The sequence below is a fragment of the Falco cherrug genome, chromosome 8, assembly GCF_023634085.1.
Source record: "Falco cherrug isolate bFalChe1 chromosome 8, bFalChe1.pri, whole genome shotgun sequence".
In the NCBI taxonomy this organism is placed as follows: domain Eukaryota; kingdom Metazoa; phylum Chordata; class Aves; order Falconiformes; family Falconidae; genus Falco; species Falco cherrug.
This window is the reverse complement of record NC_073704.1, coordinates 64647726-64674700: the sequence shown is the minus strand read 5'-3', so window position 1 is coordinate 64674700 and position 26975 is coordinate 64647726. Positions and strand designations below refer to the sequence as shown.

General features: G+C 46.5%; 2 protein-coding genes across 27 annotated transcripts in view; both read right to left on the bottom strand.

Moving 5' to 3' along the window:
* PRELID2 (PRELI domain containing 2) overlaps positions 1-15309 on the bottom strand; it is a 105885-nt gene extending 90576 nt beyond the window's left edge. For 4 of the 26 annotated variants that reach the window (XM_055718073.1, XM_027807314.2, XM_027807321.2 and 1 more), the window contains exons 1-4: positions 7007-7064; positions 6874-6921; positions 4822-4895; positions 3154-3314 (exon numbers count right to left, since the gene is read on the bottom strand). In XM_055718073.1, coding sequence (XP_055574048.1) covers positions 3154-3314; positions 4822-4895; positions 6874-6921; positions 7007-7052 — 329 coding nt within the window. In that variant the 5' untranslated portion in view covers positions 7053-7064. The other 22 variants (XR_008733493.1, XR_008733494.1, XM_055718052.1 and 19 more) reach the window with 20 other exon arrangements.
* Positions 15310-15422: 113 nt separating this feature from the next.
* GRXCR2 (glutaredoxin and cysteine rich domain containing 2) lies at positions 15423-25634 on the bottom strand. Its single transcript, XM_014281062.3, has 4 exons — positions 25544-25634; positions 22484-22852; positions 19594-19809; positions 15423-17748 (listed from the first exon to the last, which is right to left on the bottom strand). Exons 2-4 carry the CDS (start codon positions 22826-22828, stop codon positions 17569-17571), a joined length of 741 nt encoding a protein of 246 aa, XP_014136537.1. The 5' UTR covers positions 22829-22852; positions 25544-25634; the 3' UTR covers positions 15423-17568.
* Positions 25635-26975: the final 1341 nt, after the last annotated feature.

The window sequence follows — 26975 nt, the reverse complement described above, 5'->3', positions numbered from 1 at the left end:
GGATTCTCCACTGTGGAAAACCAGATATAATGTGTCCCGACACATGGAAATTTGCCAGTACACAACTTCAGCATAAATCCAGGCAGCTACAAGGGAGTTTTGCCACTGACTTTCCCTTTCAGTTTGGCACTGTGCACCAGACAACTCTTCCCAGAGCCCTCCCCGTCAATACGGACACTGCCCATCTCAGCTGGGTGGGTAGCAGGCTCATACCTAATTTATGTAATACACACTTTTAGGGTAAGTGCAAATGAATCACTCTAGGAATTTCCAACGCAAACACATATGCGTGCAAGCAGAGGGGAACAGCTGACAAGATTCAGACGGGTTTGATATACCAGCAGTGAAAGCCGTGAGCCCCAGAGCCCTCTGGAGCTGCATTGCGGGGCAGTGCTGGCGAACACTGGGCAGTGCCAGCAAACCAGCCCCAATCCTCTGCAGGCAAACACTGCTCAGGGCTGGACCTGCCCTACCTGCAGCACAGCCTCGCCTGCAGGGACTAACTGGCTTTCTTTGGACTTCAGGCATCAAAAGGAGATGCTTGTCTGTAACAGCAATTAAATCACAGAAACCAAATAAAAAGTGTCACAAAGAAGTTCAGCCAAGAGGGTAACAGGTGCTTTCTGGCCTCTGAATATCCGGATATGCCCCATCGTGCCTTTTTCAATGGTTTATAATTTATTTACAGTAATGTCTGTTTGCTACTAGATCTTTTCAGACTTTTATATACTCTTACTTGGAAGCACCCACAATAATTCACTTTGCAAGAATATGCAGCACTTGGCATCACTGCATTCACATTTATCTAGAACAGAATAACCACCTGATGCTAAAAGGAAGAACTGTTTGGGACTAAGCAAGCATCACTTCAATTGCCCCAGTTCTATTAGGGACACCAGGAATGTCACAGTCTCCCTTCCCTGACTTGCAGCTCTCTCACTGAAAATAATAAATGATGTAACTGCCAATCTCAAACTGGGTGAACTAATTCATGTCCTCTGGAAGAGGTTCTCCTAGGCGCCTAGGGACTGGATTCATAGTTTGATTTTCTACAGCATATTGGTCTACAAAGTAGCTGAGCTGAAGTCAGCACAGACAGTTGTAACTTCATCTGACAAGGGCAGAAATATTCTAGATTCCCATCAACATCATCCCACCACAGGTGGGACCAGGCTGCAGCTCTCCAAAGCAGCAGCTCCGTAATCAACCCCACTGCAAGAGACCTTGCAGAGGCACAGAGCAGGGCAGTGGGTGCCATGGCTGTAACGCACCCAGGGAACACCCACAAAGCAGCCTGCAGCCAGCACCCCAACAACCCCCCAAGCCACCAGCTCCCTGCTGGGCTGGGAACAGGCAATGCCTGGCACAGAGCCCATCACACACCCTTCTAGCGACCTAAAGAGTTTCACAAGGTCGCTATTGAAATCTGCCCAGCAGTGCACAGTAGGGGAGAACAACAAGTTTCTCTCTGTACTCAGGCTACTATCACTCTCATAACACTGTTCTCTTTTTAGGGGCATAATATACAATTTTCCCACTAATCAGGATCACTTGAGTCTCCTCACTGTGTGTTTTCTTATTTCTCTCCACTACAACAGTATGCTGCTAATGTTATGCCCTTTGCGTAATTCCTTCGCCTATTAAAATGTAAATGTCACCGTATGTACACTACATGCAGCTGAAATTTCACACCCGTTTTGGCAGCCAGCATTTGTTAGATCCGATTACCTTCATAAGAACCCTGAAGAGGTGACAGTGGTGTGCACAGGCATGCCCAGGTATCCTTGAACCTACCCAGCCAGGGCTGCATGGCTGAGGGCTGCAGGCTCCTGCAGCCAAGTATTGCCGCTGCTGACCTGCACCGGCACCCACCGCACCTCCAGAGGCACTGGCAGCTCGGCAGGTGCTGCAAACCTGCATGAGCGAACCTGCTGAGGCTGCCATCACACCCTGGCAGCCCAGGTATGCCTCTGCCTTCCCCATTGCCAGTGTGCTTCAAGGTAAGAGTGAGCAGTGGTGATGCCAAACTCGCACAACTCCCCTGCACAAGCCTGCAGGAGCAGACACAGCATGCTAAGGACAGCATCTCTCCTAAACTGGAACTGAAAAGCCTTGAAAATAGGGTGTGAGTGGCCGAACAGCTGCAGTAAATCAGTTTCTACACCAACAGGACCAACATCTACAGCTGCAATGCAAGTCTGATGCAGAGGAAGCCTCAGTAAGGACAGAGGGTCCCAGCAAACTTTTGAAACAAAACATTTTAAAAAGCCAGAGGAACATGTCCTCAAACAGCAATGTCCCAGCATGGGGCTTTCAAAAATGCCTCAGCCACAAGGAATTTAATTTCATCTGAAGTTGCTGGGGTTCTTCCTTAACACCCTTAGAGCTTTCCAAAGTCACATGGACCTTGCTGGACATCCCTGCCACACTTCCCAGAGAACATCACAAGGCAAAAGTAACAACAAATTACAAGAGACACTAGAACAAAGAATTAATGGGGTTGACATCAGCTGGAAATAAATCTTTTTTTAAAGACAGTCACACTATCACATACCTGCTCATTTCAGTGCTATGGAAGTTAGAAATTCCACTCTGATCCTGCTGTAAATGTGCATAAAGACATTTCTAGGCTCCACTGTGTACAAACACAAGTCTGTGCTCTCCCAGGCAAAGTCCCACAGCAGCTCACATCTCTGGGTCACAGCGGGCCAAACACCGGAGAAAGAAAATTGTTTGGGAACAAGTACGTTCCATGCCAATGGTGGGCAAGCAGGAGGGAGCTGATAATTTTTAAACTGCTGTCCAAGCATCTGTTGGTAGATGCAAGAGCAAAACGAACACTCTGGCTACACCTGCTGTGCAGGAACAGCAGGGCAGCCTTCTGTAACTGCAAAGCAGCACATAGAAAATTAACTTCCAGCGATTATTTGTGCTCTGGCCAGAGCCTAAGCTTACGTCTGAACAAGCCAGAGGAAAGCTACAGGACATCTACAGCTGCTGCTTCAAATGCATTCAAGACATACCAAAGAAATTGTTATTCAGACCCCTCTCATTGCAAAAGGCAACAGAAAACCCATCTGCAGGGCTTCGGGCCTGCAGCAGCAGCCCAGAGCCAGCACAGGGATGCTGCTGTACCCAGAGGCCAGTACTCACCAGTTTGGATTCTCCAAGCTCTCTCTGAAGACAGATTCCTCACTGAGAGACGCATACTGTGTCCACGTAAGGCAATGAGTTTTCATAGTCATATTTCTTTTCCGCATATTAAGCCAAGATTCCTCTTCCAAGTAGATGTCGGGCACTTTTAAGACACCGACCTGGCAAACAGAATTACAGCTTTTTAAGAAAAAAAGGTAGAAACACTTCCCAGTACTTTTAAAGTGTTACTAGCCTCATAGGGTAAGACTGAGGATTCAGCAGGAGGGCACAACAGCTGTGGATAGCCCAAATATGAACACTCAAATTGTTCAGAAGCTACTGAAGGCCATGTAAACGCTCCAAAATTTAGGGAAGCGGCTCAGTCCCCAGCCAGGCTTCCAAGACCACTGCAGGCCAACTTACCAGCATCACTTCATGCTTCCTGTCTTGCTGATGACAACTAACTTATGACAAAGAAGGATAAGAGAAGCCACTTCCAAACCGTTAAATGCAAGGGAGCCAAACCCACCAGCTAAACCATGAGGGCAGGAGAACAGCTTGCACCTCTGCCCTGCTCCAGCTCCTTTCTCCCAGGAGGCCTCCTCCTCCTCCAAGAGCCCACTCTCAAACTGAGTGACCTTGATCTAATAAGCGTGGGCTAAAGAAAGGATAAAAATCTCACCATCGGTTTATTTACATTCTGCCTGTATAGGACAATGATATGTTCTCCTTGGCAGGTGAGGCTTGGAAGAGACAAACACATGTTTAGAGGCAAAAACATACAGAGTTGTCAGCACCAGAAAAAGAGGACATGCACACGTTTAAGCATGCAGACAGTGAAATAGTAGTTGTTTGATCATGCATGAATGTAAATGTACTTTTCTGTATACAGACTATCTGCTGCAAGATACTCTGAAAAAAACCCAAAGAATAAATAAGGCAAATTCTCCTCCCATAACAAACTGTGAAGAAAGGGCTGTCACTAAAAGAGACACTAAGGGATTGCACAACCCAGGTTCTAATGTTTTCTACAGCCTTGTCTTATCTTCTTCATTGGAACCCTACGATGCCGTATTTAACTTGCAACATGCTACAGGCACATTAAGTATTCTTTCATTCCCTCTGAATTCACTTACAGAATAGTCTTGTGAGAGATTACAACCCAACATGTTCAGAAGCCATGGATCAGACATCCAAAACACCTGAGCTCATCTTAGAATTACCTAGTTTTTATTACTAGCTGCCACCCTTTTGCCGAGATCCACGAGACTGAGCTTTTGTAAAAATACCATCTACCACACAAAAATCGTATTGACAGCAATATGATCATTATATTGGGATGGGGGGAATGGCTGTACTTTCACCGTGGCCCAGGTAAGCTTTTAAAGCAGCTTTACTTTTCCCAGGTACAAAAGTTGAAAGCCCATCTGCATGTAAAACAACCACCACCACCAGTTACATCTTAGTCTGCTCAAGGCCACAATTTTGTCCATTCAAGTTAAGTATAGAATCGGTTCCTAGAGGGTTTTTTTCTCTTAACTTATCTTTTAAAGTAACTCTTCTAATTAAAAAAAAAAAAAAAAAAAAAAAAAAGAAATCATTTGGAAATGTGATTCTTTTAAACAAGATAAAACACCGTGAAGCATTAAGGTTTTACAACTTGACTAAATTTCTCTAAATAGTTACCTTTCTTAAAATTTCAGGAATTACATTCTGGCATGTTGCAATTCTCCTCCAGTAAATAATCCCTGTAGACAAATCTGATTATAAAAGAAAATCAGAAAGGAAGAGTTACAGCCGCTAGTATTACCATTTTTTAACAAAAGCAAAGTAGTTGAAAGACTTCACATCAGAGCAAATGTGCAAACAGAAATGCTGGCAAATTAACAGAGTGCTGGGGGAGGGGGTCATTTGCTTTGGGGGTTGGGTTTTTTTGTTTTTTAAGTATAACCCAGTACTGCTCCTGCTTTGCCAGACAGAGGGCTCTAAGTAAGACTGCTATGGGCATTCTGTGCTCTGCCTGAGGAGGAAGGCACCTGTATCCATCACTGTAACCCAGACTCCCCTATTCCAGCACACAGTACTAACATTTTACTGGCATTTATACTGGTGCTCCTGGGTAGCAAAGCGCACTGCAGGCAGTGCCAGGCTGCATGGGAGCGTGCAGCTACCAGACCAACGTACAGGCTTAGGCTTTAATTTATTTCTATCCCCACCCCAATTTATATTCTCAGGCTCATTCTCCGGGCAAACACACTGTGTACAAGTTTTACAGAACAGTCCTGTCTCATCACACATTCAGTTTTGTATTGAGTTGGACCCAGTGACAAGGACAAAACTATCTATTAGGAAACAAATTACAGTTATTTAGTACCTCCAAAAAAATGGTTGGCTTTTAGAATCACTTTGCCTTTTAATATTTAATGACCCAGATCAAGAACAGAACGCTACTGAACAAGAAGCCAACTGGCAGGCGGCCCAGGTTAAAGACTTCTCTGGGATAAAAAGAGTACCTTCTCGAATAGTTGCATTTGGTGGGATCTGTGAAATGAAAACTTCATGGGGTTTGGTTTTCAGAATTCTTAACAAACACCACATTAATAATATGAAGCACCTCCATGCAACATGAAAAGCATTCTCTGGAAAGAGTGGTTTACTGCATTTGAAGAAAACAGCAACAGCAGCACTAATGCTCAACTTTCTTGAATCCCAGGGCAACCTCACTAACAACTTGGTTAGAGAGCATAAACCTGGAATTAAGAGCCATCATTAAACCTGAGCTGCAAGACAGAACACATCTCTAAATGTATGATAAAGAATTTAGGGACTAAAACTTCACAGAACCATAGAATGGTCTGGGTTGGAAGGCACCTTAAATATCACCCAGTTCCAACTCCCTGCAATGGGCAGGGACACCTCCCACTAGACCAGGCTGCTCTGAGCTACATCAACTCCATCAAAACTTTAATTCCAAAGCGTCTGGGACTAAAAGTTTAAAGTCTACAAGTTATTTCATCCCAAATAGGTATTTGATCAGAGTTCCCATATTAGGAAGAAAGGTTGTTATTTCCACACAAAGTCCTATAGTACTTGTTTCCCACGTGGCTGCACAACTGTTTAACCCACCCTCCCAGAGGCATGTTACTTTAAGTTCCTAATTGCAAGCAATTCCTGCAAGCTCAGCAACAGGAAAACAAAAGGCCATGTGGTACCAGCAGACCTGATCTGACAACTGTGCTCCAGCCCAAGCAGATTTATTTTCCTGTCAATATGATTGGGAAACAGTAACTTCTGATTTTCAGTGTTTCAGGAATTCTGACTGATGAAGCAAGAGACTGACGATGTGTGATGGCTTTCTGAGCATCAGCATCCTACAAGGCCACCACGTGAGTGTGATTCCTGGAACTACCTCCTCATCCAGGAGGTGAAACAGCAAGAGATCCCTCCGAAGGCAGGGATCATGAAAGCCAAGTAGCACAATGCCTGCAGAGCGCCTGAGGCTCGATCCATACAACTCACTGTGCTTCCTTCCAGGGGCCTTACATCTGATCTGTGGAGCACTGCAGATGGAAATCATCACAGAAACACCAAGGAACCATAACACAAAAGAACACCTACACAGAAACAGGCACAACATGTCTGACGGCCCTGGAATAAGCTGAAAATTCAAATACTTAATGCAGTTAAACCCCACACTTTGGGGTGGGGAGTGGACTATATTTTCTTCGTTTTGCTTACACAATGTCCAGCACACAGAATCCCAGGCATGTCTGCAGTGCACGGCTTCTAAGGAAATAGAAGTATTTCATAATTAATTTTAAAGGTTATGAAAAATTTTAACTAGCTCTGTAAAAATATTCAGGCAGCTTACCTGTTTTCTCTTCCACTGTTTCTACAGCTGTGATGTGTTTCTCCATGGGACTGGGATACTGGGATAAAAATGCATAGGATGAAGATTACCACTTCTCATACAGGTAAAAGAAAATCACTAGCTGTCACTTGTCAAGTCAGAAGCACTTGCATAGCTTCTCTCAATGGGCACGAGCCGAGCTGCCTGATACTAACAATCTGCAGTCTCTATTCAGGTTAGCGGAGAGGAAGAATTTAGTAAGATTAGCTTAGTAAGTAAGAATAGAAAATGAACAGAAAACCCACAATCCTGCTATGAGAAAAACTGCTTGAAGGGGGAGATGCTAGCTTTTCCTGCAGCATACAGGCACCTTCCACACACCCTCTGTAGCACAGAAACAAAGACACAAGCTCTTGACCCATATCACGTTTTTCAAACAAGGGCTCTGCAGAGCTTTCAGCAGCGTGGCAGCTCCACGGGCCAAAGCCCCTGCACTGTGGCCGCAGAGAGCCATGGCGTCCTGAGTTTCTGCAGCAAGCTCATGCCTTGCCACTGTCGCTAAGCGCATTCAGCCACACAACCTATTTCCTCGAGCAAAAAGCTGGAACGGTACAGTGCGGTGTCACCTGAATGCAGACTCTGGTACGTAACATTTTACTGTCCTGCAAAAGCTGCTGTAAGATTGCAAGGGCAGGACGTCACTTCAGACTGCTGTGTGGGTCCACCCGGGCAGCAGGGCATGCTCTTCTGCTCAGGGGCTGGGGTGCAGGCTGGGGTGCAGCAAGGATAAACGATTGCTACTGCCTGTTCCTGCTCAAGGCAGCCTCATTTTCCTTCGGCCATACAGACGAATCACTTCAAGGCTGGAAGAAAGAGATTCTCATTCCAAGACCCCCACTGAAAAGGAATTATGCCAAAATTATACAGGTTGCCTGTAGGGCAACATCCTATATAAGAAGCATAAGCACAAGAACAGGACTTCTAAGGATTAATAGTCTAGTTAGGAACTTAGAAAACTCCTCTGGCTAGAAACCAGACACAGAAGGCTACAAGTACCTTACTCTCCATTGCAAAAAGTCATCAACATTCACTGAATAATGAACTCCAAATTGTGAAGCACAAGATAATGTATTGATCTCAAGTAATACTCAAAGTTACTGTAACCTCCACACTAATAAAATGCCAGACTGAAGAAATACTGACCACCAGACTGACATAAAACAAAATACGAAGCTTTAGGAAGGGTGGGGGAATTGCATCCTAAGGCTAACTCAGTTACATAATGCAATTATGGTGTGCAATAATAGGTGCTTCAAAATTCTGATATAAAAGAAATCTCAGGTTCCAAGCTAAAAATGTCAACAATTCCAGAATAGGCTGTTCTATAACCCAGCTCTACTACTTCTTGCTGCAGAACATAAGTTGATTTAAAAAGCACAAGGTTTTCAAGTCCTGTTCTATACAGAATTTGGAGGCTTCTCCACAATGTGCTGCTTTCAAATGGCAGGAGTGGCATAATTACATTATCAATGTAACTTACACTCTGTAAGGCCCAATCGTGTGAAACAAAGAGCCATTTACATAAATCTTTCGCTAAATAGCAGGCTCTATTACCCCAGTATTTAAACAGAAATAGACTCAATTTTCTATACTGCACAGTAAAAGAAATAACATTACTAGTCTATAAGCAGATGTAACAGCTAAGAGAGTCTAACAGCCACAAAAATAGTGTTTCCAGCCAGCCACGGCCTCCCTGCAAGGTTTCCATTCCCTGGGGACACCAAAGTTAACAGCACTACAGAACAGAGCTCGCAGCCTGGCTGGTATTTCAGCCTGCAGTAACCCAACTCCGAACCCTGCTGCCCAGCACCAGAGGCACAGGACTCCCAGCCCCATCCAAAGGGCTCCCACCAGCCCAAGGGCTTCAGCACTGCCCTGTCCTTGCCCAAGTGTGCAAATGCACATTGCCCTGCATCACCTCTCCTGCTAAGCAAGGGCACGGGGCAGGCACAGCTGTCACTGCCAGCAGTCACATGTAACACCGGCTCCAGCATCCTCATCCCTACCATCCCCAAATCCCCAACTGTGTCAGGCCGCAGGACTGAGCAAGCACTTCCGAAATTCAGAACTGCCAGAAGAGAGGTGGCTACTACTGTGCTGCTAACCTGGGTTGGGCCCAACAACGGCAGCTTCCCACCACGCTGCCGAGCACACAACTGCTGGCCATGCTCCGCAGGGCACGCCTGCACCAGGAGAGTGGGCTCAGGGTGCTGGGACAGGGACGGGCTGCCCACCCGCTCTCGCCACACATCCCTGGGAGCAATCAGGGCACACCTACTGTCCCCACAGCCCGCACCTGCAAACCAGCACCGGAGAGGGTGCCAGGAGCACCAGGCTACAAGCTGAGAGGATGGCCAGCAACTGCTGGGCAGAATCCGGCCAGGGTGTCGTAGGGCAGCTCTCCTGCCTGCTGTTAGGGCAGCAGGGCAGACAGGCCAACGAGCCTAAACCTCTTCACCGCTTGAGCAGAAACACCCAAGGCTGTTCCCGCATCGCCGACGGCACCGGCCGAGGAGGGAATGCCATCTCGTGGTGCTGCCTGCAAGCGCATGGCACGGGCAGCGTGTGGGCAGCGGTGCGGGCAGCGGCAGGGGCTCCGCCTGCCCCCCAGCTGAGGCAGCGCTCCTCGGCCCCAGCCCCCAGCCTGGCGTGTGCCAAGCTGCAGAAGGGTCCCACCCCAGGGGACCAACACGACCCTCTTGTTGTTCTGGAAAGGCACAGGTGGAGGAAAGCCACGGGGCCTGACCATCGGATAGAGGAGCGCATCTTACCCCTCCGCCTGCTTAGGTACAACCTTCACACCTTGCCTTCGACCTTCACACCTTGCCTTCATCAAATGCATCCCTGGCTGCAGCCGACCTGGCTCCTGTATCTCAGACTGCACCTGGGGAAGTAAGTGCCGAACACTGTAACACAAAATGCTCTACTTCTATGAAAAAGGAAGTTACCCAGGCGAAGTGCACATATTTTGAAAAAACTGAATAATTCCAATGAGTTCCTGTAGTAAATTTCTTTCCAGACTGATTTGCCCATCTTAAAGACATTCCTCCTCCATCACACTAAGAGGACCTCAAGCAAATCAGTGACAGCAGAAGCCACAAAGCTGACTTTGCCTTTAAGCTATCCATAGCTTTGAGATGACTTTTTTCTATCCTAGCTGCCAGTCATGAGTGTTTCCTGAAGATATCAGAGCCCATTTTACACATGTGGCGTGGCAAGCATGGTGCCAGCAGACAGCAGTTTGGAAGCACGAAGACCTCCGTACCCAGAAAGCCCTCAGCACCGCAGCACGGAGGTACCCGAGAGGGTACAGGGTTATCCCTCAATTCACCCCAACAGGAACTGACGTACTTCATTCTCCACTTGCAAAAACCTGGCAATTAAAATTAAAGAATTCTTGTGCTTGAGCTCATTCGTTCTTGCTGCAAACATATTGACTGTTTTCTACAAATAACAAGCAGAACTAATTGCATATAGTCATTATTCTGAATCCAAGGAATTAAGAACTGCACATACCTTTCCAAACTAGAACATGTACGCTCATTTATCAAAAGCAGCAGTTCCTAACCACAGCAATGTTTCTTAGAAGTTATTTGAGGGAAATAGCAGGCTTCTAAAAGCAGCAGAGTGTTTAGAAGCAGAGAGGAATCACTGCAGGTTACACATAATGATTTGTATAAAAATGACGTATTTCAAAGCAATGAAGGGCTGGTTTTACATGCAAGATCAAATGGAGCCCACATAAATCAAAATCACAGCCTCAAAGTCTTGCGAAAAATAATAATATTTGAATTCAAAAATATTCTGATTCTTTCTTTTTTAACTGCAAGGAAATGAAGCAGTGACACTGCAAAATCAGCTAAACCTTTCCAGATTCCTCCACTTTGTTATTGGTTTGGGAAAGTGGTAATAGTGAATAAATGTAAATAAATAAATTAAAAAGTCTAGCAAACCTACTGCACGGATTACCTGCTGTGATACAGATCAATAAATACAAAAGCCTTTCAGATACAATTATTTCAAATACAAATCAATTTGTCATGTTTGATTTACAGTTCACAGGCTCACTTTAAAACATCACCTGTGCTAACCTAAAGGCCACGCCAGCAGAACCTGCTGCCCATTCTAGCAGGCTCAGGCCCCTGGCACGGGACGACACTCCCCTTGGCTCCATACGCCACAAATGCCCAAAAAGCCTGGCTTTCTGCAGCTCTGCCTGGGGACTGGCCACACGAGCCCAGGCACATCAGGCAGGTATGACGGAAGTTAATGCCCCTACTTCCACCAGGATTTTTCCTCATCTATGTTGCAGATGCCCGAAAGGCTTACTTGGCAAAGCACCATCCTTCCGACCCATCCAATACATTCCTCAAGACCTCTGCCAGTGCCCATCCTCCCGCACCAACCATTTTCTCTAGAAACATGTGGCAAAGGCAGAATATTTTCTCTAGCATATTTCTGAACTGACATACAAGAACATATACCCCAATATCTGTAGCAGGCTATCCACCTGATTACCACCTATCTCTCACTGATTCTACGTAATGAAACCGGAGGACGTATAAGAGCATGTTTCTAGAGAAGCTGGGTGTAATTCCGCTGCAGAGTGCAGGGATGTTTTAAACCTAACCTCATAACCTGAGAGATGCACAAGCCCACAGTGACACTTTCCACAGCCTTGAGTGGCTTCTCTGCTCCATCCTCATACGTTGCAGCTGATACACAAAGCGCCCCAGTCGAGGCAACACATGGTCTTGGTGGCACAAACACGCCCTTGAAGAACCCTGACTGCTTTGGCATCCTCTTGAGAGCACGTCTGGTTGCACCTTCCCACCCTATTTTGCAGCACAAGAACATTCAAAGGTTCAACCTGCAGAGTCACAACAGAAAGAACAACAGCAGGAGGCCTGAAGTCAATTCTTAACGACAGCATTTATGAGTAACTATGGCAATTATTTTTTCAATCATATCAAATTCCCGGTTAAAAGCATGTGATGCACTTTGCTGCCACACACAAATGAGGATTATTTTAACCTTTCTGCTCTGCGCTTCTGGCTGTCATAATTAACCTCACTATTCACCTCCAACTGCCCTCCTCAAGTCATATGAAAGTATACTACAGAATACAATTTCCATTTGCACTTCTATTTTGGTTCAAATCTTTCACAATGAAAAAGCATTAACTCTGCTTCTCCTCTCACCTTTAATTGCCAAACACTCAAGAAAATCAGCAAAAGGTGGCCCTGCTTCCACTTTTCCATGTGAGTTTGGAATTTTCAAATGAGTATTTCAGAGCACATCCATTGGTTAGCCATAGTGTGGCAGTCTAAACTACATGGTTAGCAAATTTGACTGCCCAAGCTTGCCAGATATATAGCTCAGGATTTCTGCAGCAGGGTGAGAGGGGAAAAAAAAAAAAAAGACTTTTTTGCCTTTTTGGTTTTTGGCGGTTTTTAAGGAAAACCTTAAATACATCTTTGCACAGTCCTACTCTAGGGCAAAAAAATCATAGCTGTAGATGATTAACAGAAACCAAAGAGAAACAGAAAGACTCCAGACTAAGCATCTTTGTCTATATTTACTGTTCAAAGTTCTGGCTAGTGGGGATATTTTGGGGTTTTCCTTTGTAAAAGAATTTCACATACATGACAGTTTGATTTTCAGAACAGGGCATGGCACCACTACAGGGATCCAATTCCATTTTGTACTGAGCCATCAAGCATCAGAAAAAAACAGTCAATCAATTAAAACAAAAACATGCTACCACATCTTTTAGAGATTCACGTTATCGGTCATTTCCTCATGTGATGGACACTGAAGACAAGTGGCTGACCCCACTGAGATCCTGTGCAGAAGCCTGGTGACTTCAGCAAGCCCAATGTTGTCTTTACAGGCTTTCAGCAAACAGGAAAAACTTGTTAGAAGTGCAACATATGTTCTCCAGTCCTACCCTACCCATAAAACCAATCCAGTTTTCAAGGATGTGACAATTCTTAATAAAAAGTTACTTAGCACAGGGCACTCTCTGCCTCCCTGTGCCCAGGGTGGCTGCAGCAGAAGCAAGGATGCACACCACAAGTCGTCATGGCACTGCTGATGAATTAAGAGTCACTGGGACTACCTCAGCTGCAAGTAAGCATGTGGGGCTCTGCTCCACCACCACACCAGCTGGGGCTGCCTCAGGCATCCTCACCGCAGCGCAACACCAGGCAGGTTCAGCTCAGTTCTGCTGTGCATCAGTCGCACAGCCGCCCAGGTGCCAGAGTTGGCTGTGCATCTTGCGAGCAGGGACACGCCAGGTTCCTCTCGGCACTGCCTTTGTCAAAGCCAGACCTCCGTTAACATGAGATGGAGAACTGGCAGCTGGCTGAAACAAAACAAAGCAAAACAAAAAAAATACTCCTTCCTTGTGCTTTAAGTTGTTGCATCAAGGATGAATTTAGCCCAAAGTCAGCATTTGTTTAAACACCTTGTCCGGCTGAGAACATTCACAAACCCATGGGGTTTTGTGCCAAGGAACACCCTGCACAACACAGCAGCTTACATCTATCCTTAATGTTTAAACACACGTGGCCAAAACAAAGATTATGGAGCCCACTCTATTCTTCACCCTGGTGTTCACAAAAAACAGTCGCAGCTAGAGGGCAAAAGCCTAGCATCAGCTTGTAATAAGGATTAGAACTCACGCCTATCTCTACGCTGCTGTTCAAAGGAAAACACCAGCAAAAAGGGCAGTTTTGATGCACAGCTTGGAGCTCGGGTCTGAGGGGCAACAGTGCTCACAAGGAAAATTTAGCAGGATGCTGTTTTGCTAGGATGCAACACAGAAACGCTCTTTACCTGCCATTAACACCGCCTTCTGTCACTGCAAAACATTTTCATTTTAAAGCCTACTAAAAAGCATAGGGATTGTTGCACTACTAGGCCAAAAGCCATACTGCACCAAGCCTCAGCGAAGGGGTCAGCATTCTGCAAGGACAGAAAACTAGAATTCATTTCTACTGATCCGATCTTTCTTTCAAACAGATCCCAGCCACCACGGCAGAGCCGCTGGAAGGGCAGGTGCTGCTGTGCTGGCTGTGCGCACCCCTTGTACCACAGGGCAGCCGCGCCAGATCCCCGAGTCCGTCACAGCTCACAGACTCGCACACAACACCAGCGGAGCAGAGCCTGTGGCAGCAGGCAGGATTTGCTGGCTTTCTTTACTGCATCGAAGTCCCTCTTGCATGTTTTGGCCACACCACGCTCTGCAAGCAGCAGCTGGGCTGTTCCTGGCCAAGAAAGGCCACCTGCTTTTCACCACTGCCATAGCACTGCCCATCCTGTCCTCCGCACTGGGGCCAGCACCATCCCCGATGAACACCACCAGGGGCAAGGCTGTGGGACCCACGCCGGGCACCCTGGGGTACCAGGCAGCAAAAAGGAAACCGCTCCGCTCTGGGACTCGGATGCAACTGATGCGCAACCAACGCCTCGGGCACAGAAATGCGGGTTTTCATCTAAGCATAAAGAAAAAGCTCTGATAAAGAGGAAATCCAAGCTTTCAGCTTCAGGAAGGGCCAGCACATGCACAACGCCCCAAAGCAGGACCTGCATGAAGGCTCATCGAGCCCTGCCCCTCCTGCACATCCTGCTCACCCCACACACCCCGCACACCTCGCACAGCCCCGCACACCCTGCTCACCCGCACACCCCGCACGCCCAGCCCGGGCCAGCTGCCGCCGCTGCGGTAGCACAAAGCAGCCTGGCGGCTTTCTGCGGCCCGGCCCCGCTCCGGCGCGTTGCCCACGCCGGTTTACTCTCCCACTGACAGGATTTACGGTTTTCCACGCGGCCGCCGCGCCACAAAGGCCGCTGAAGAGAGAACGGGGCGGAGCCGGAGCTTAAGGCGGCAGCCAGAGCCGGGCAGGGGGCCCCGGAGCGGGCGCAGCCCGCGGCCCGGCCCCGCCGCCGCCGTGAGGCGCTCCTGCAGACCGGCAGCGTCCGCGGAGGCGGGGCCGGGCCCGTTACCTTGCGGAGGTAGCTGGCCACCACCTGCTCGAAAGGGTACCGGTACACGCGGTGCACCTTCACCGTCACCCCCATGGCTGGTCCGGCCCGGCCCCGCTGCTGCCCGCCCCGCCCCGCGGGCCCGCCGCCGGCCTGTCCCGCCCCGCCACCATCTTGTGTGCGGCCGGCGGCCGCCTCGGGCTGCCCGGTGGGGCTTCCGCGGGCCGCAGCAGCATCCCCGGGCCGGGCCCGCACCGTTGGGCTCCGTGGGGTGCCCCGCGGCACAGCGTCGCCACAGCTCGTGGGACCATTTAGGCTGGAAAAGGAAAAGATGAAGCCCAGCCACAAACCCAGGGAAGGAAGAGAGCGCATCCGCCGCACCGCGGCCTTGGTGCCTCACAGCGGGCCTGGGCCTGCCTGCAGGCCATGGCGATGGCCCGGAGCAGTGGTGGCCCTGGGCAAGTCTGTTCTCTTGACACTGCTTTCCGAGCCGGAGGACACACGGGCAGCGCTGCCTGGGCGGCCAGCAAGGGCTGTGGCTGGGATCGCGCCTCAGGCCTTGGCCCTGCTGGAGCTGCAGCCCCAGACCCGCGGGGCCAAAATCCAGCAAAGCAGTAAAAGTAACCCATAGCCTTGACGCGATGCTTTAGGAAAGCTCAAACCTTTGTTTCACATGAAACAAGAGAGCGTTTATTGGGCAAATTGAGTCAGTGTATTAGCAAAAATAAAATGAGCACATTGAAGCGGAGGGAGCAAATCCAGGTGGTGCTGCTGGGATCGCGTCTGCTTGCAGCCCAGCCCTGACGCTGTATGTGGACAAGTGCCATGGCCCCCAGCCCGCTGGGCCAGCAGGACACCAGGCTACACCAGGGAAAGCACAGCTGGCTGCCAGCATCGCCACAGGGACGTGTCGGGATCGATGGGAATAGCTGACACACCAGGAGGAGTAATGGTGGTTGAGACATAATTACCAAAGAACAATAAATACTGATTTTATAAATGGGTATTTGCATCTAGTTTAATTGTAAACAGTAAACTATCAGGCAACAACTTTGCCTGGTAGCTTTTTTCTTATCTTAAGCCAGCAATTTTAAACAAGCCAAACAAACTATGAGATCAAACAGGTCCAATTTGAGGGAAGAGATCCGCTTGACAACAATTTCTGATTTGTGAGGTCTCGCCTGCCCTCAATGAATACCTCAGGGACTACATTTTTTTTGTATTGCAGATCCTGATAGGATAAACGCAGCCAGCCAAGTATCTGCTCTGGATTTATGCACATTTTCTGAAAAATAAACCCTCAGTACCCACTGAACAATTTCAGTAGGAGACATAGAAGTCTAAGACTTAAAACAGCATTATTTCTAATAATTTAAGTTTTTGTAGAGAAATCTTATAACCTACCATAGGAAAACAAACTTGGCCATAAACTACCCTGTGTAAGCTTGCAACCTCAGCACGAAGTACATGTGAGCAGTCTCTTACCTCATCAGAGTCTCAGAGGCAATGTGCAAGTTAAGGCTGCATTAACATTACTTACGAATATAAAATGAAACAGGTTAATACTTTGGGAAAAAAATAGTTTCCCCTGTTTGCCTCAATTCCTTGAATCCCCTGTGTTCTCTGCCACCAGTGGCAGCCTGCAAAGTATCCCCATATCATTGCTTCACCTCAACTAATTACAGTTTACCTTCTGCAGATTACAAAACGGGATTAATATTAAGCAGCAGAAGTCCTGCTCACCATCAGCCTGATCCTGAAAAATGCTGAGCATCGTACAGGGGAATTTTGGTTCAGCAGTTCCTCATAAGTAAGCTGAAAACTTAATAACCACTATCTATAACAATAAATTATTGTTCATTTTTTTATAGCTCCAGGTTCAGAAAGGGTTTTCAATTTTCCCCATGAATCAGACCTCAAAGGAGTCATTGTGTCCACTAAAGCAGATATAAGAGTCGGCAAAATCTTCAGGAAATGCTTGTGACACTGCAGGGAAAGTAAAGAGTTAACTGCAAAAAACAGTGTAATTTTAAAACATTCAGCAAATTAAAACCATGGGGAGGCACTGCTTTGCTGTTGTCATTACAGACTTTACACCCTGACACATTACTGACGTGCCCAGACTGCACCTACTTCTGCTGCTTTTAATGATGTTACTGGAGTGCCTGGTGGGTCAGGACCTGGCTGTGCCGGGCACCAAACACCTGACTGAGGGCTAGTGCCAGCAAATTCAGGCTGGGTTCCAGATGCCAGAGACATTTACAGAGGTGCTTAATTTCCAAACGCTGATAATTTCCTCTACTGTCAGGGGATATGCTCACCATGCAGACACTGGGATCTGGCCTGATTTGAAAGTTAGACAGGTGTATGTAGCAGGCAAGAGGGACAGTCAGTAGCAGAGGTGTGGTGGTGAGATATGTATCATGTGCCTTTCCCTTGTCATTATAGTGAGGCTGCTTGAAGGTTAAATAAACCAGTTTTTAACACAATATTGCTGTGGTGCCTGTAGCCTGCTGCAGGGGTGGCAGTCCTGGTCAGGCAGCGCAGATCTGGCAGGGCTGCAGGCCTCTCTCGTTGCAAGCTGGACATCGGAGAGCCCTGTAGGACTCTCTGAATCTGTTTGCCAGCATTGAAAACTTGCTTCCATGGCACAGTGAGCAAGGAGCTGAGCCTGACCCTTTACACTGGGAACAACCATGTTCAGCATCCCCTTCCTGAAAGAGACAGACCACAAAAAGAAATCTGTTACTGGATATCAGACACCAAAGTCAGCAGCCTACCTGAAAGAGGGAAATCCTGTCTTCTGGTCTTTTAAGTAATTGTTGCTCCTGACATGCCACTCTCATGATAACGTTCAGCTCTGTACAGCAAGATATTCAAGAAAAAGGCCCCTGTATATCTGGGTACAAGCTGTGGATACTTCTAGAAAATGAGAAGTTAATGTGACTGCGCTTATGACACAATTCATCTTTCTCCTCCTGCAAGGGTCCACATAGCTCCACCCATATTCCTGTCATTTCTTAACACATCCATCTTCTCAGCTCTGTATCCTCAGTTTTGAGTTTCATTTCTTCAAGCATTTCTTCTCACCCTCTCCCCCCCTCCCCCCCCCCCCCCCCCCCCCATCCCTCATCACAGACAAACACAGCTTCTTTCAAGCTGTCCCTAGTGCCTGCAACTCTTCCCCCGGGGTGCCAGACAGCCTCTTTCAAATCTCATCTTAAAATTCACTGCTTCCACTGAGCCCACAAATTATTAAATATCTGCATCAGAAGAACGTAGTAGCATGGCATAGGTTTGTCCCTTTGATGTCAGGTTCAGAGTCCTGCATCATTCCTCTGCAGCAGTTCTACTTTACATGGCACTAGAGAATGAGGTTTTAACTAAGGTATAGGCAGCTGGTGCCAGATATGCTTCATGTTGGTGCCTACTTATAAATTTCATAGTCCAAATTAATTGACTTCTCAGAAGAATAACCTTACTGTGACTTGGTCATCTTTAAATGAATGTTCATAATACCAGTGTATACAAAGTCCAGAAGTATTCTAAAAAAAATAATAATATCATAGTTTTAGGACCTTCAGGTTTTACTTTTTGTTCCCCAGACATCAAGGAGAACGGAAGTACATTGCTGAGTTTTCCAAGGTTAACAGATTTCTCTGGAATGTTGCCTTACAGGAGCTGTTGTCCTTCTCCAAAGCACGCTGCTCCAGTGAGGGCGACTGGAGGAAGACAGTTACCTTTTGAAGGTCCTTTCTGACATATTCCTCCAAAAGTCAGAAGTGATTTTTTGATGACTCTGATATCTGCTGATAGATGGGGTGAATCTTGGCTTTTACATTAAAGCTCTCTTTCTGAAAATCAAGTTTATTTCAAAACTGACAGAGGCCAAAATGCCTACTTAGTTTCTCATGGCTGTTTCCAGTTTTCATGGGGTGTTTGTGCAGGTGAGCCATAAGCAAGGCTGCTGGTTGCAGACAGACTGAGGCAACCTGTACTCGCCACAGGTTGGTCTCAGATCTGCAAAACTGTAATACTTTGCATTTGCCCTGCACGACATTATGTTTTGTGGGATCAAATTATGGTCAGACTAATTTGGATTCTGACCAACAAAGACTAACCCATGAGAAAACAAGTGGAAGGCACAATCTTATTTCAGCTGATATTAAAATTTTAGCCTCCAGCAGTCTCAACCACAGAGCAGCTGTGTTTAGCCTTGTCAGGCTGGAGAGACTCCGGCCTGCTCTTATTCCACTGGGAGATGGCGATGAAGGATGGACCTCAGCCAAACTGCATAAATGTCAGTGATCTCCAGGGAAAGAATCAAGTGGGAGGCATGAGCATCTGGAAACACAGCAGCTGTCCCCAGAGCACAAACTGCAGTGCAGCATTGATTGGTTATCTCCCGAGTGGAAAGAGGAGCAAAGTGATGCTTTAAACCCAAATTTAGTTAAGTGCCAGATACAGATGGGCCTTGGGTGGGAATACTCAGTGGCCTGACTAGGGCTGAAAGACCCAAAAGCCTTAGGCAAAAAAAACCACTTCCCATTTTCTCTTACCTGCACATACTGGTTGCAGGCAAAATTTTTGTCAATGTCTTTTCTATGTCCACCACCAAATCTTTCTTTCCTTTCCCGGTATATGAAGGTCCAGTCATTTATTCCCTCAGTCTGGATGAGTCTTCTCATGAGCTCTCTCTGGTCCATTGGCGCACGGACGATTTTCAGGTTATTAGTGTAGATTATGATCTTGCCAAAATCTATAATTGGGGAAGCCTGTAGAAAGATTGTATCAGTGTCTCGCCTGTATAAATACACTCTGCAAACACTGATGATCCCTGGGCGTTTAGAAGATCCCCTTCACCCAATGATCTGCTCAGCTGGCTCTGCAGCACAAGCCAGCTCCCCAACACCACCCAGTGCACCAAGCAGAATGGCAGTGGAGACCCAGCCCTAATGGGCTATGGGATCAGACCAAAACGTTGGGTCAAGTCTTAGTAGCCTCACTTTAATGTTATGTTCTGGATGCGGAAAGCTTTCTGGAATGTAAATTCTCATTCTAACCCATATGCAAGAAAAAAAAAAAAAAGAAAAAAAAAGGCAAAACTCCAAGACCAGTGGTGTTGGCATATATGGAGAAGCAACCTCCTCAGTGGGGACTAACCTACATTTCTATGAAAGCTGAGTAGTTGGAGTGCAGGCATAGAGAGGGGTTTTCATGTTTTTGGCCAGAAGTAGAAATTCCCCATGATGGTGACCTATTCTTCAGCCTATCAAAGCGTTTTTCAGATTTTGAAGAAAGCTTTTCTTTGAAATTTATTAATGCTGGCAAAAAGGTCAGATGATAAAAAAACCCCTCGTTATCTAATGCTGAATTGTGTTCCTAACAATGAGGAACCAGTCTAAATAACCATCTGTAGACACACTTGAATTTGTATTCTTTTCTAACGATTTTAAAGCTAAACTTGGTATGGTCAAACCTTTCTCTGAAAGCAGCATTTTGCTTACCTGGTCCCCTTTTCCCTTTGCACTAGGTATCCTATGGCAGTCACCATAGCCTGTTGTTTTACACACTCTTCATATTTCGCTCTGTTTAAGTATCCGTGTCAAGAAACTATGCAAAAGATGTTCTCCTGGGAAAATACCCTACCAGAGTCACATCTGCTGACATGAGATGGCTGATGGCTCTCCTGGCACTTGGGCACCTGCTTCTCTTTGGGGAGAAGGGGGGGGGGGGGGGAGGCAGGTGAGCACAAACCCTCACTATTAGCAAAAGGCTTTAAAAGCCTTGTATTTGTTACACAGACATGGTGTCTCCACATACCAAACGCATGCTGATACAAAACAAAACCAGTACTGGATAGCATGATTACTCGAAGTATTTATGGTTAGGGAAACTAGGGAAGAGATGAGCATTACCCAAGAATGCAGAACAAATTAATGGTGTGGATAAGATCACATTAGTGCTCTGCCTTTAGGCAGGAGAGATTCATTGTGGTTTGATATTTTCGGTTAAACTAGATGTCCAGTGTATCAGCTAAATATAGTTCTGATATCAGGCATCTGGGTTTCCTGTGTGCAACTGTGATCAGCACCAAGAACTAACAGACTTTTAAGGTACTCAAATCAAGGCCATAAAAAGCATTTTAAACTTTTTAAAGCACTTCAGTCTCTTTAGTTATGCAAGTGCCAGAGTGACATTCCTTATTTACCCAAAGACCACAACGGATGATGACACAACTTTCTTTATATCGCAGCAGTTGGTGTACCTGAGTGACCTCACACTTCCCTCTGGGGATACACTCAATTCTTGGCCTTTCTGCAAGCATCTGGGGCACCACCAGCAGACAGGCACTGCAAGACAGGGCAGGGGGGAGAAGGCAGATAGGGGACAAACAGATGAGGGGGGGGAAAACAGACCACAGGCTGACTTGTTTGCTGGCACTAGCTGCTCACTGTGCAGCCTGAACTGGAGCTGAATGAGCTGTCTCCCAGGCAAAGGCCAGGTACTGATTCAGCAAACCAGCTTGCCTCACACTGTTCTTCCTTTTTATCATCTTTTCTCTGAGCAGACTCGCATCAGGTTTTAGAAATCTACTTATTATATCAGTATAATGTACTCTATTTAGTTTGCATATCGGCGTGATGTGGCTGTGTTATCAATAGTGCTGATATGCCATCACTGTTACATGAATTGCTTAGTTGGTGCAGCTAGATTTGATAAAACCAAATAGCAGTAAAAGATACATAAATCTAATTTGACAGGATAAGAAAATGAACATAATCCCTGTGTATTAATCAATTTAACATCTATTACACACGTACTGTCTTTTTAGTAGGACTAAAGAGACACTTCTGTATCAATGACATTAATTATATGTCAACAAAATATCCAGCGAAACTAAGCCGGGAGTTTAAAAGTAGCCAAAGGGGAATTCTGACTTGCCAGAGGATGCCTAGCTCGGAAGCTCACTGGTATGCTGCTGCCGGTGGCACTAACCTTTTTGCCAGCTGAAGTCATGCAACTTTGATGTGTTAGATGTAACTAGTTAAGATAATACCCACCTTACATTTGACTGCTTTAGATGCGTTAGGATTACTATGCATAGATATTGATATATATGGCAATGTTATATCTTACTCTACAAAATGGAGAGATGTAAATCAATCCAGTGAGAAGACGGAGCACAGCTAGCTAGCAGATGCTGTTCACTTGCTGACTGCGCTGCTGCAAAACACACAGATCCTGCCATTTGAAGAGTAAGCAGAACACAGAATTTGTGGGATAGAGGCTGAAGATTTACAAGATTTAAAATCCTGGACTGACAAAACTGAGTTTTATCTGAACAAGGTTCCAATTTGAGACTCCTGTTACCATATTACTATAACAGTTGTTTAGTCCAAAGTTGGTTTCCAAACAGTTTGACAGCCCTGGGCTGACATTACTTACCTTGCAAAGGCTGTCGCTAGACTGGTAGTCACTGAGGAGAGGTGAGTTACTGGTGAGACCATATTTCTTATCCTCTTTGAATATGCTGATCCGCTGGGCAGTCATCTTGGCTGTCGAGTAAAACCTGCTTTCTGGCATTTCCCCAGCCCCACAGAAATGGTCCCCTGGCTCGAAGCTGTGGCGCAGAAAGTGCCGAGTGCGCTCTTTGGCTGGGGGCTCGAGTGCCTGCCCATCTTCATAGACTTGTTTTAACACTCTACCACTGTAAGCTGATGATATTTTGAACCTCACTTTGCGGGGCCTTCCTTCATGCCGCTGATTGAGTTTCTTCTGGTGCTCATCCATTATTAGGATTTCAAGCTGCAGGTCCTGGAGATCAACAGCAAGAGCTTTGGGTCCAAAAGAAAACTCTCCCCAGCTTCTCCCAGCCACACAATGTATAATTCAAGGTTTCTAGTAGTCCCTCTCATCTTACAGCAAAACTGACACCACTGTATTAAATATTGATAGATATTCACAAAGAGAAAATATCGATGGTAGTGAAATATGAGGCAGGTTAGTGAATAGTGGATAGGCTGGCTTACCGCAAGAGGAAAGGGGTTAACTTGGGGAGGACAGAATTAAATAGGAAACTTTGCCCATGTTCTGAAACCATGGAAATGTTTCTGCTATGTGATGTGATAAGAACTACCCCAAATACACCATCCCAGCAGCTCTTCACAATTTTCTGACAAGGTGAGAAGTTAAAAAGACAGGTTCACAGAAAAAGCAATCCAGCTTCACAAATAGCAAAATGCGAATAATTCCTCTTCCATTCTTGCACCAAAGCCCCGAGAGTACAAAGCTCCATTTCATTTTGATCCAAATGTGTTCCTTTACAGGTTGGTGGAGATCTAATTAAGATTTTCTCTCTCTTTAGCTTTCAATCCCTATTTGTAATTCTTGCTGCCTTTTCAGGGCCTTTTGACCATTCTAGGTTTGCTTTTCATTTTTAAGACAGTCACCTACCGAGAGCCACCGAAGACCCAGCCCTCTGCTCATGTGCAGTCCTGTGCAGGCGCCCGGGGAGCATGGCAGTGCAGCCATTCTGATTCCAGTAGGCAAAGCAGCGGTTTGCAGAGGGGCTGAGCAGAAGGGATGGGGCCCCTGGCTACCCTGGGGAAGGGCCGTCTGCCTCCGGCAGGTCTCTGCTTGGTGCTGGTTACAGCCAGCCTCGCTCAGCCGCTGGCTGAGGGGCTTGAGTTCCTCGACACACACACAAACCTCCATCCTGATGGCAGTCACCCAAGTTACCGTCCCTTGACAGCTGTTGTTAGAGGTGCCTGCTGGTTATGGCGAAACTGATACCTTACCAGCGTGTGCTTTGTGACTGTCAGAGCGGGGCTCGCTCCCTGCACCATCCCCTGCTGCGCACGCAGGGCTTGGCTTTCCTTTTGAGGGAAAAAATGAAGAGTGTGTTTAGTGCAAAATGCATCAAGAGGGTAACTGCTGTCTGGGTTTTAAACATCTCCTGATACCTACTTGTACCAAGTACACGCAACAGGAGTAAAGTCTTTCAGGTGCCAAGATTTCAGTAAATTTCCACTATTAAATGCAATTTCATTGAGTGGGAACTTCAGCTTTCTGACTACATCCTGCCAAGGCTATGTTCTTTTAATTCAAACCTAGTGCTTTTAAAGATTAATATTGTCAATAGATTGATTTATTATATTTATTAAAAGTTTCTTCATTAAACACTAGGACAACAGTTTAGAAGGCTGTATATTAATAATACACCATATAGACCTTCCAACCAACCAGCCAGCCTTCAGGTGCCAAAAACAGTTTCTGTTGTGACAGACGTTGATTTTGCAGCTTCCTTGGGCTGCTGAAAGCCTCACTGTAAGTACACATAAAAGATGTATATTCCACCAAGAGAACATGCACGAACATGCCTGGGTAAACATACAGCCACAGATACGCCCTTTTCATTTCCAAAACACTATTATAATGTTCATGTCAGTCTCCTATCCTATCTCAAACAGGAGGATCTTGCATTACGTGAAAACTCTGATTTGCATGAATCAAACTCAGCTCATACTGCATTTTCTTGAGAAGCTTGATCTATCCCTTTCTCTTCTAACTCCTGTGTGAATCAGGCCTCAGCATTACTGCTTCTTCAAAGGTACACCAGCAGTCTTAATTTGACATAAATCATATTTTGTAAGATGCCTTAATTGGAGTTCATTTTCTTTTGATTAAGGGAACAATCAAACAGGAAATGAAGTTCAAAGCAGCAATGAGAGAACACAGCGCGAGCACCACTGCCGCCTTCCGCACTTGTAAGACAAGCAAAGCAACAGCCCATCCCAACCCATCCTTACAGTTACCTACGGCTGCTGTCAAAACACAGGAAATCTACCCTGGCCCTGTAATTTTCAAGTTAGAACCACCCCATCCTCTGCAGCACTATCAGCTGGATGTGCTGTTTACTTGAACAGCTCGGGGCTGCCTGCGCAGGGGAGACCCAGCCTTCTGCAGAAGTGCAGAGTCCTACAGCCACATGTTCCCCGTGTAAAGCCACGGTCAACGCACCAAGGCTGCTCGCCAGGCTTTGCTGCAGAGGGATTCCTCACTCACCTATGCACGCACTTCATTTTATGTCCCTGTACAGATAAATATTGCAAAGAAAAGATTTCTGAACAGCCTTTCTGCATTTGTTAGCTGTTCTGAACAACTTGGCTCGACCTTTCCACATTAAATATCCCAAACAGGGACTTTCCAGGTGGTGTTTCATGAGGCCATCTCCAAGGCCGTACCTGCCGCGTGCTGGGGGCAAGCGGCACAGCTGTGAGAGCTGGGTATCGGCGGGTGAAGGATGGATGGATGGTCTATGAGCAGCTTGACACTGCCTGCTACAGCCCTGCCGGCCTGGCAGCATTCATGCTGTTCTCGCGTCAGCATGGGTTTATTTCCCACAGCTAGCACAAATCTTCCTAATAATACAACAATGATCATTTTGCATTCAACAGTGAAATCATTAAGTTTCATGATCTAGATCATCACTGCACTGTGCTTTACCTCAGACTCTGTATTTTAATGACATCTGTCTTTCAAAACGGGCCCTCTCTTCGCTGTCCTCCCCATCTCAGGAAATACGAAGTGATTGTTGGAAGCGTGCTGGAGGCTCTGCAGAACAAATTGAGACAGCCCTTGCCCTAAGGAGTGTAACATGTTGGGTTAGATCTATTGCAACAAAGTAGGGTATGTACAAAAAAGGACAGAAAGAAAAGCTATTGTGAACTGGACTGTAAGGCTTTGAAGGCATGTTTCTACCTGCAAGTTTTGCTGAAAGATGTTTTGTTGTGTTTCACTCCCTTGGAGCAAGTACTACAATCCTCCTCAGGAAAGCACAGGGCAGGCAGTGCATCGGGATGGGGAAGAGCATTGTGGTTTCAGCTGCAGCAATGCCCAAACGCTTCAGTCCTACCCCACTGCTCACATAATTCTGAGCATGCACAGCATCAAAGTAAGATCTCTGGGTGACTGCTAGAGAGGAGAGAAAAAAAGGGGGCCTGAGACAGCATTAGGGGCTACAGAGAAGAGCTAGAGGTCATGGATAAGACAGCAGGTCAGATACGACAGAAGCAAAGGAGCAAAGCAAATGCTTGAAAGCAAGGACACAAGCATTACATTTGCCTCAGTGTGAGAGTAGCAAGCAGAAAGGTTCAGATCAGCAGGTCAAGAAGATTTTAGCTGATAATTTCAAGGAATTGGAGCAGGCTCTGTGTGTGCTGAAGAGGCCAACAAGTAAAAGCAGGAGCAAAAAGATGTTGCACGAACTCACAAACAAAGCTGCTTGCTGCTGCCCTAAGGAAAAAGTACATTTTGGATATGTGCTAGGAAAAACTCACCAGCATTTAGACACATCTTGGATGCATGAAGAGAAAGAAGGGAAGGAGTCAATATTTGCAAGACTTAATGGCAAGACAGACAGCGGCATTACCACCGTAGATATGGAGGTGTGCATGAGGAACTGTGAGGCATGCCATGTGAACCATAATTGACCGTTAGTAAAAGAAGGAAACTTTTTTCCCCTGTTGTTCTGGGTTTCCTTGCAGCAGGGGGACAGCCTGTCCCTCACGAGAGAGGAGCACAGTTAGACACACCCAGCACAGGCAGGGCTCGCACCAGCGCATCTCTTCTAGGGTGAGTTACTGAACCCCTGAATACAGGGGTCTGCACCACACTGGGCTTGCCCAGCCTGTGTGCTGCCGTGGCTGCGATACTGCACCATCCCCTTCATGAGCTAATTAGGCAGCCGGGAGCATCCTGACATCTTGGCCCCTGCTGCTTTGTCCGAAAGGCTGCTACAGATGCTAGTTTGTTGCACAGTTAGAAATATTCTAGCTTCTGGCCTAAATTTATTCACAGCCCATTGGTACTCGTTTATGCTTGTGCCAATACTGTCCTTTAGTTTAATACCTCTTCTATGCTGCTATTTTTTACCTCC

What these genes read in the sequence shown, in the direction of transcription:
- GRXCR2 (XM_014281062.3), bottom strand. Translation starts at nt 22,828, where the DNA reads ATGGATGAGCACCAGAAGAAACTCAATCAGCGGCATGAAGGAAGGCCC. An exon ending in CTAGCGACAGCCTTTGCAAG is followed by an intron (nt 19,810 to 22,483) that starts GTAAGTAATGTC and finishes ATCTTTCTACAG; the next exon opens with GCTTCCCCAATTATAGATTT. An exon ending in CCTGCAACCAGTATGTGCAG is followed by an intron (nt 17,749 to 19,593) that starts GTAAGAGAAAAT and finishes TGTCTCTTTCAG; the next exon opens with GAAGGGGATGCTGAACATGG.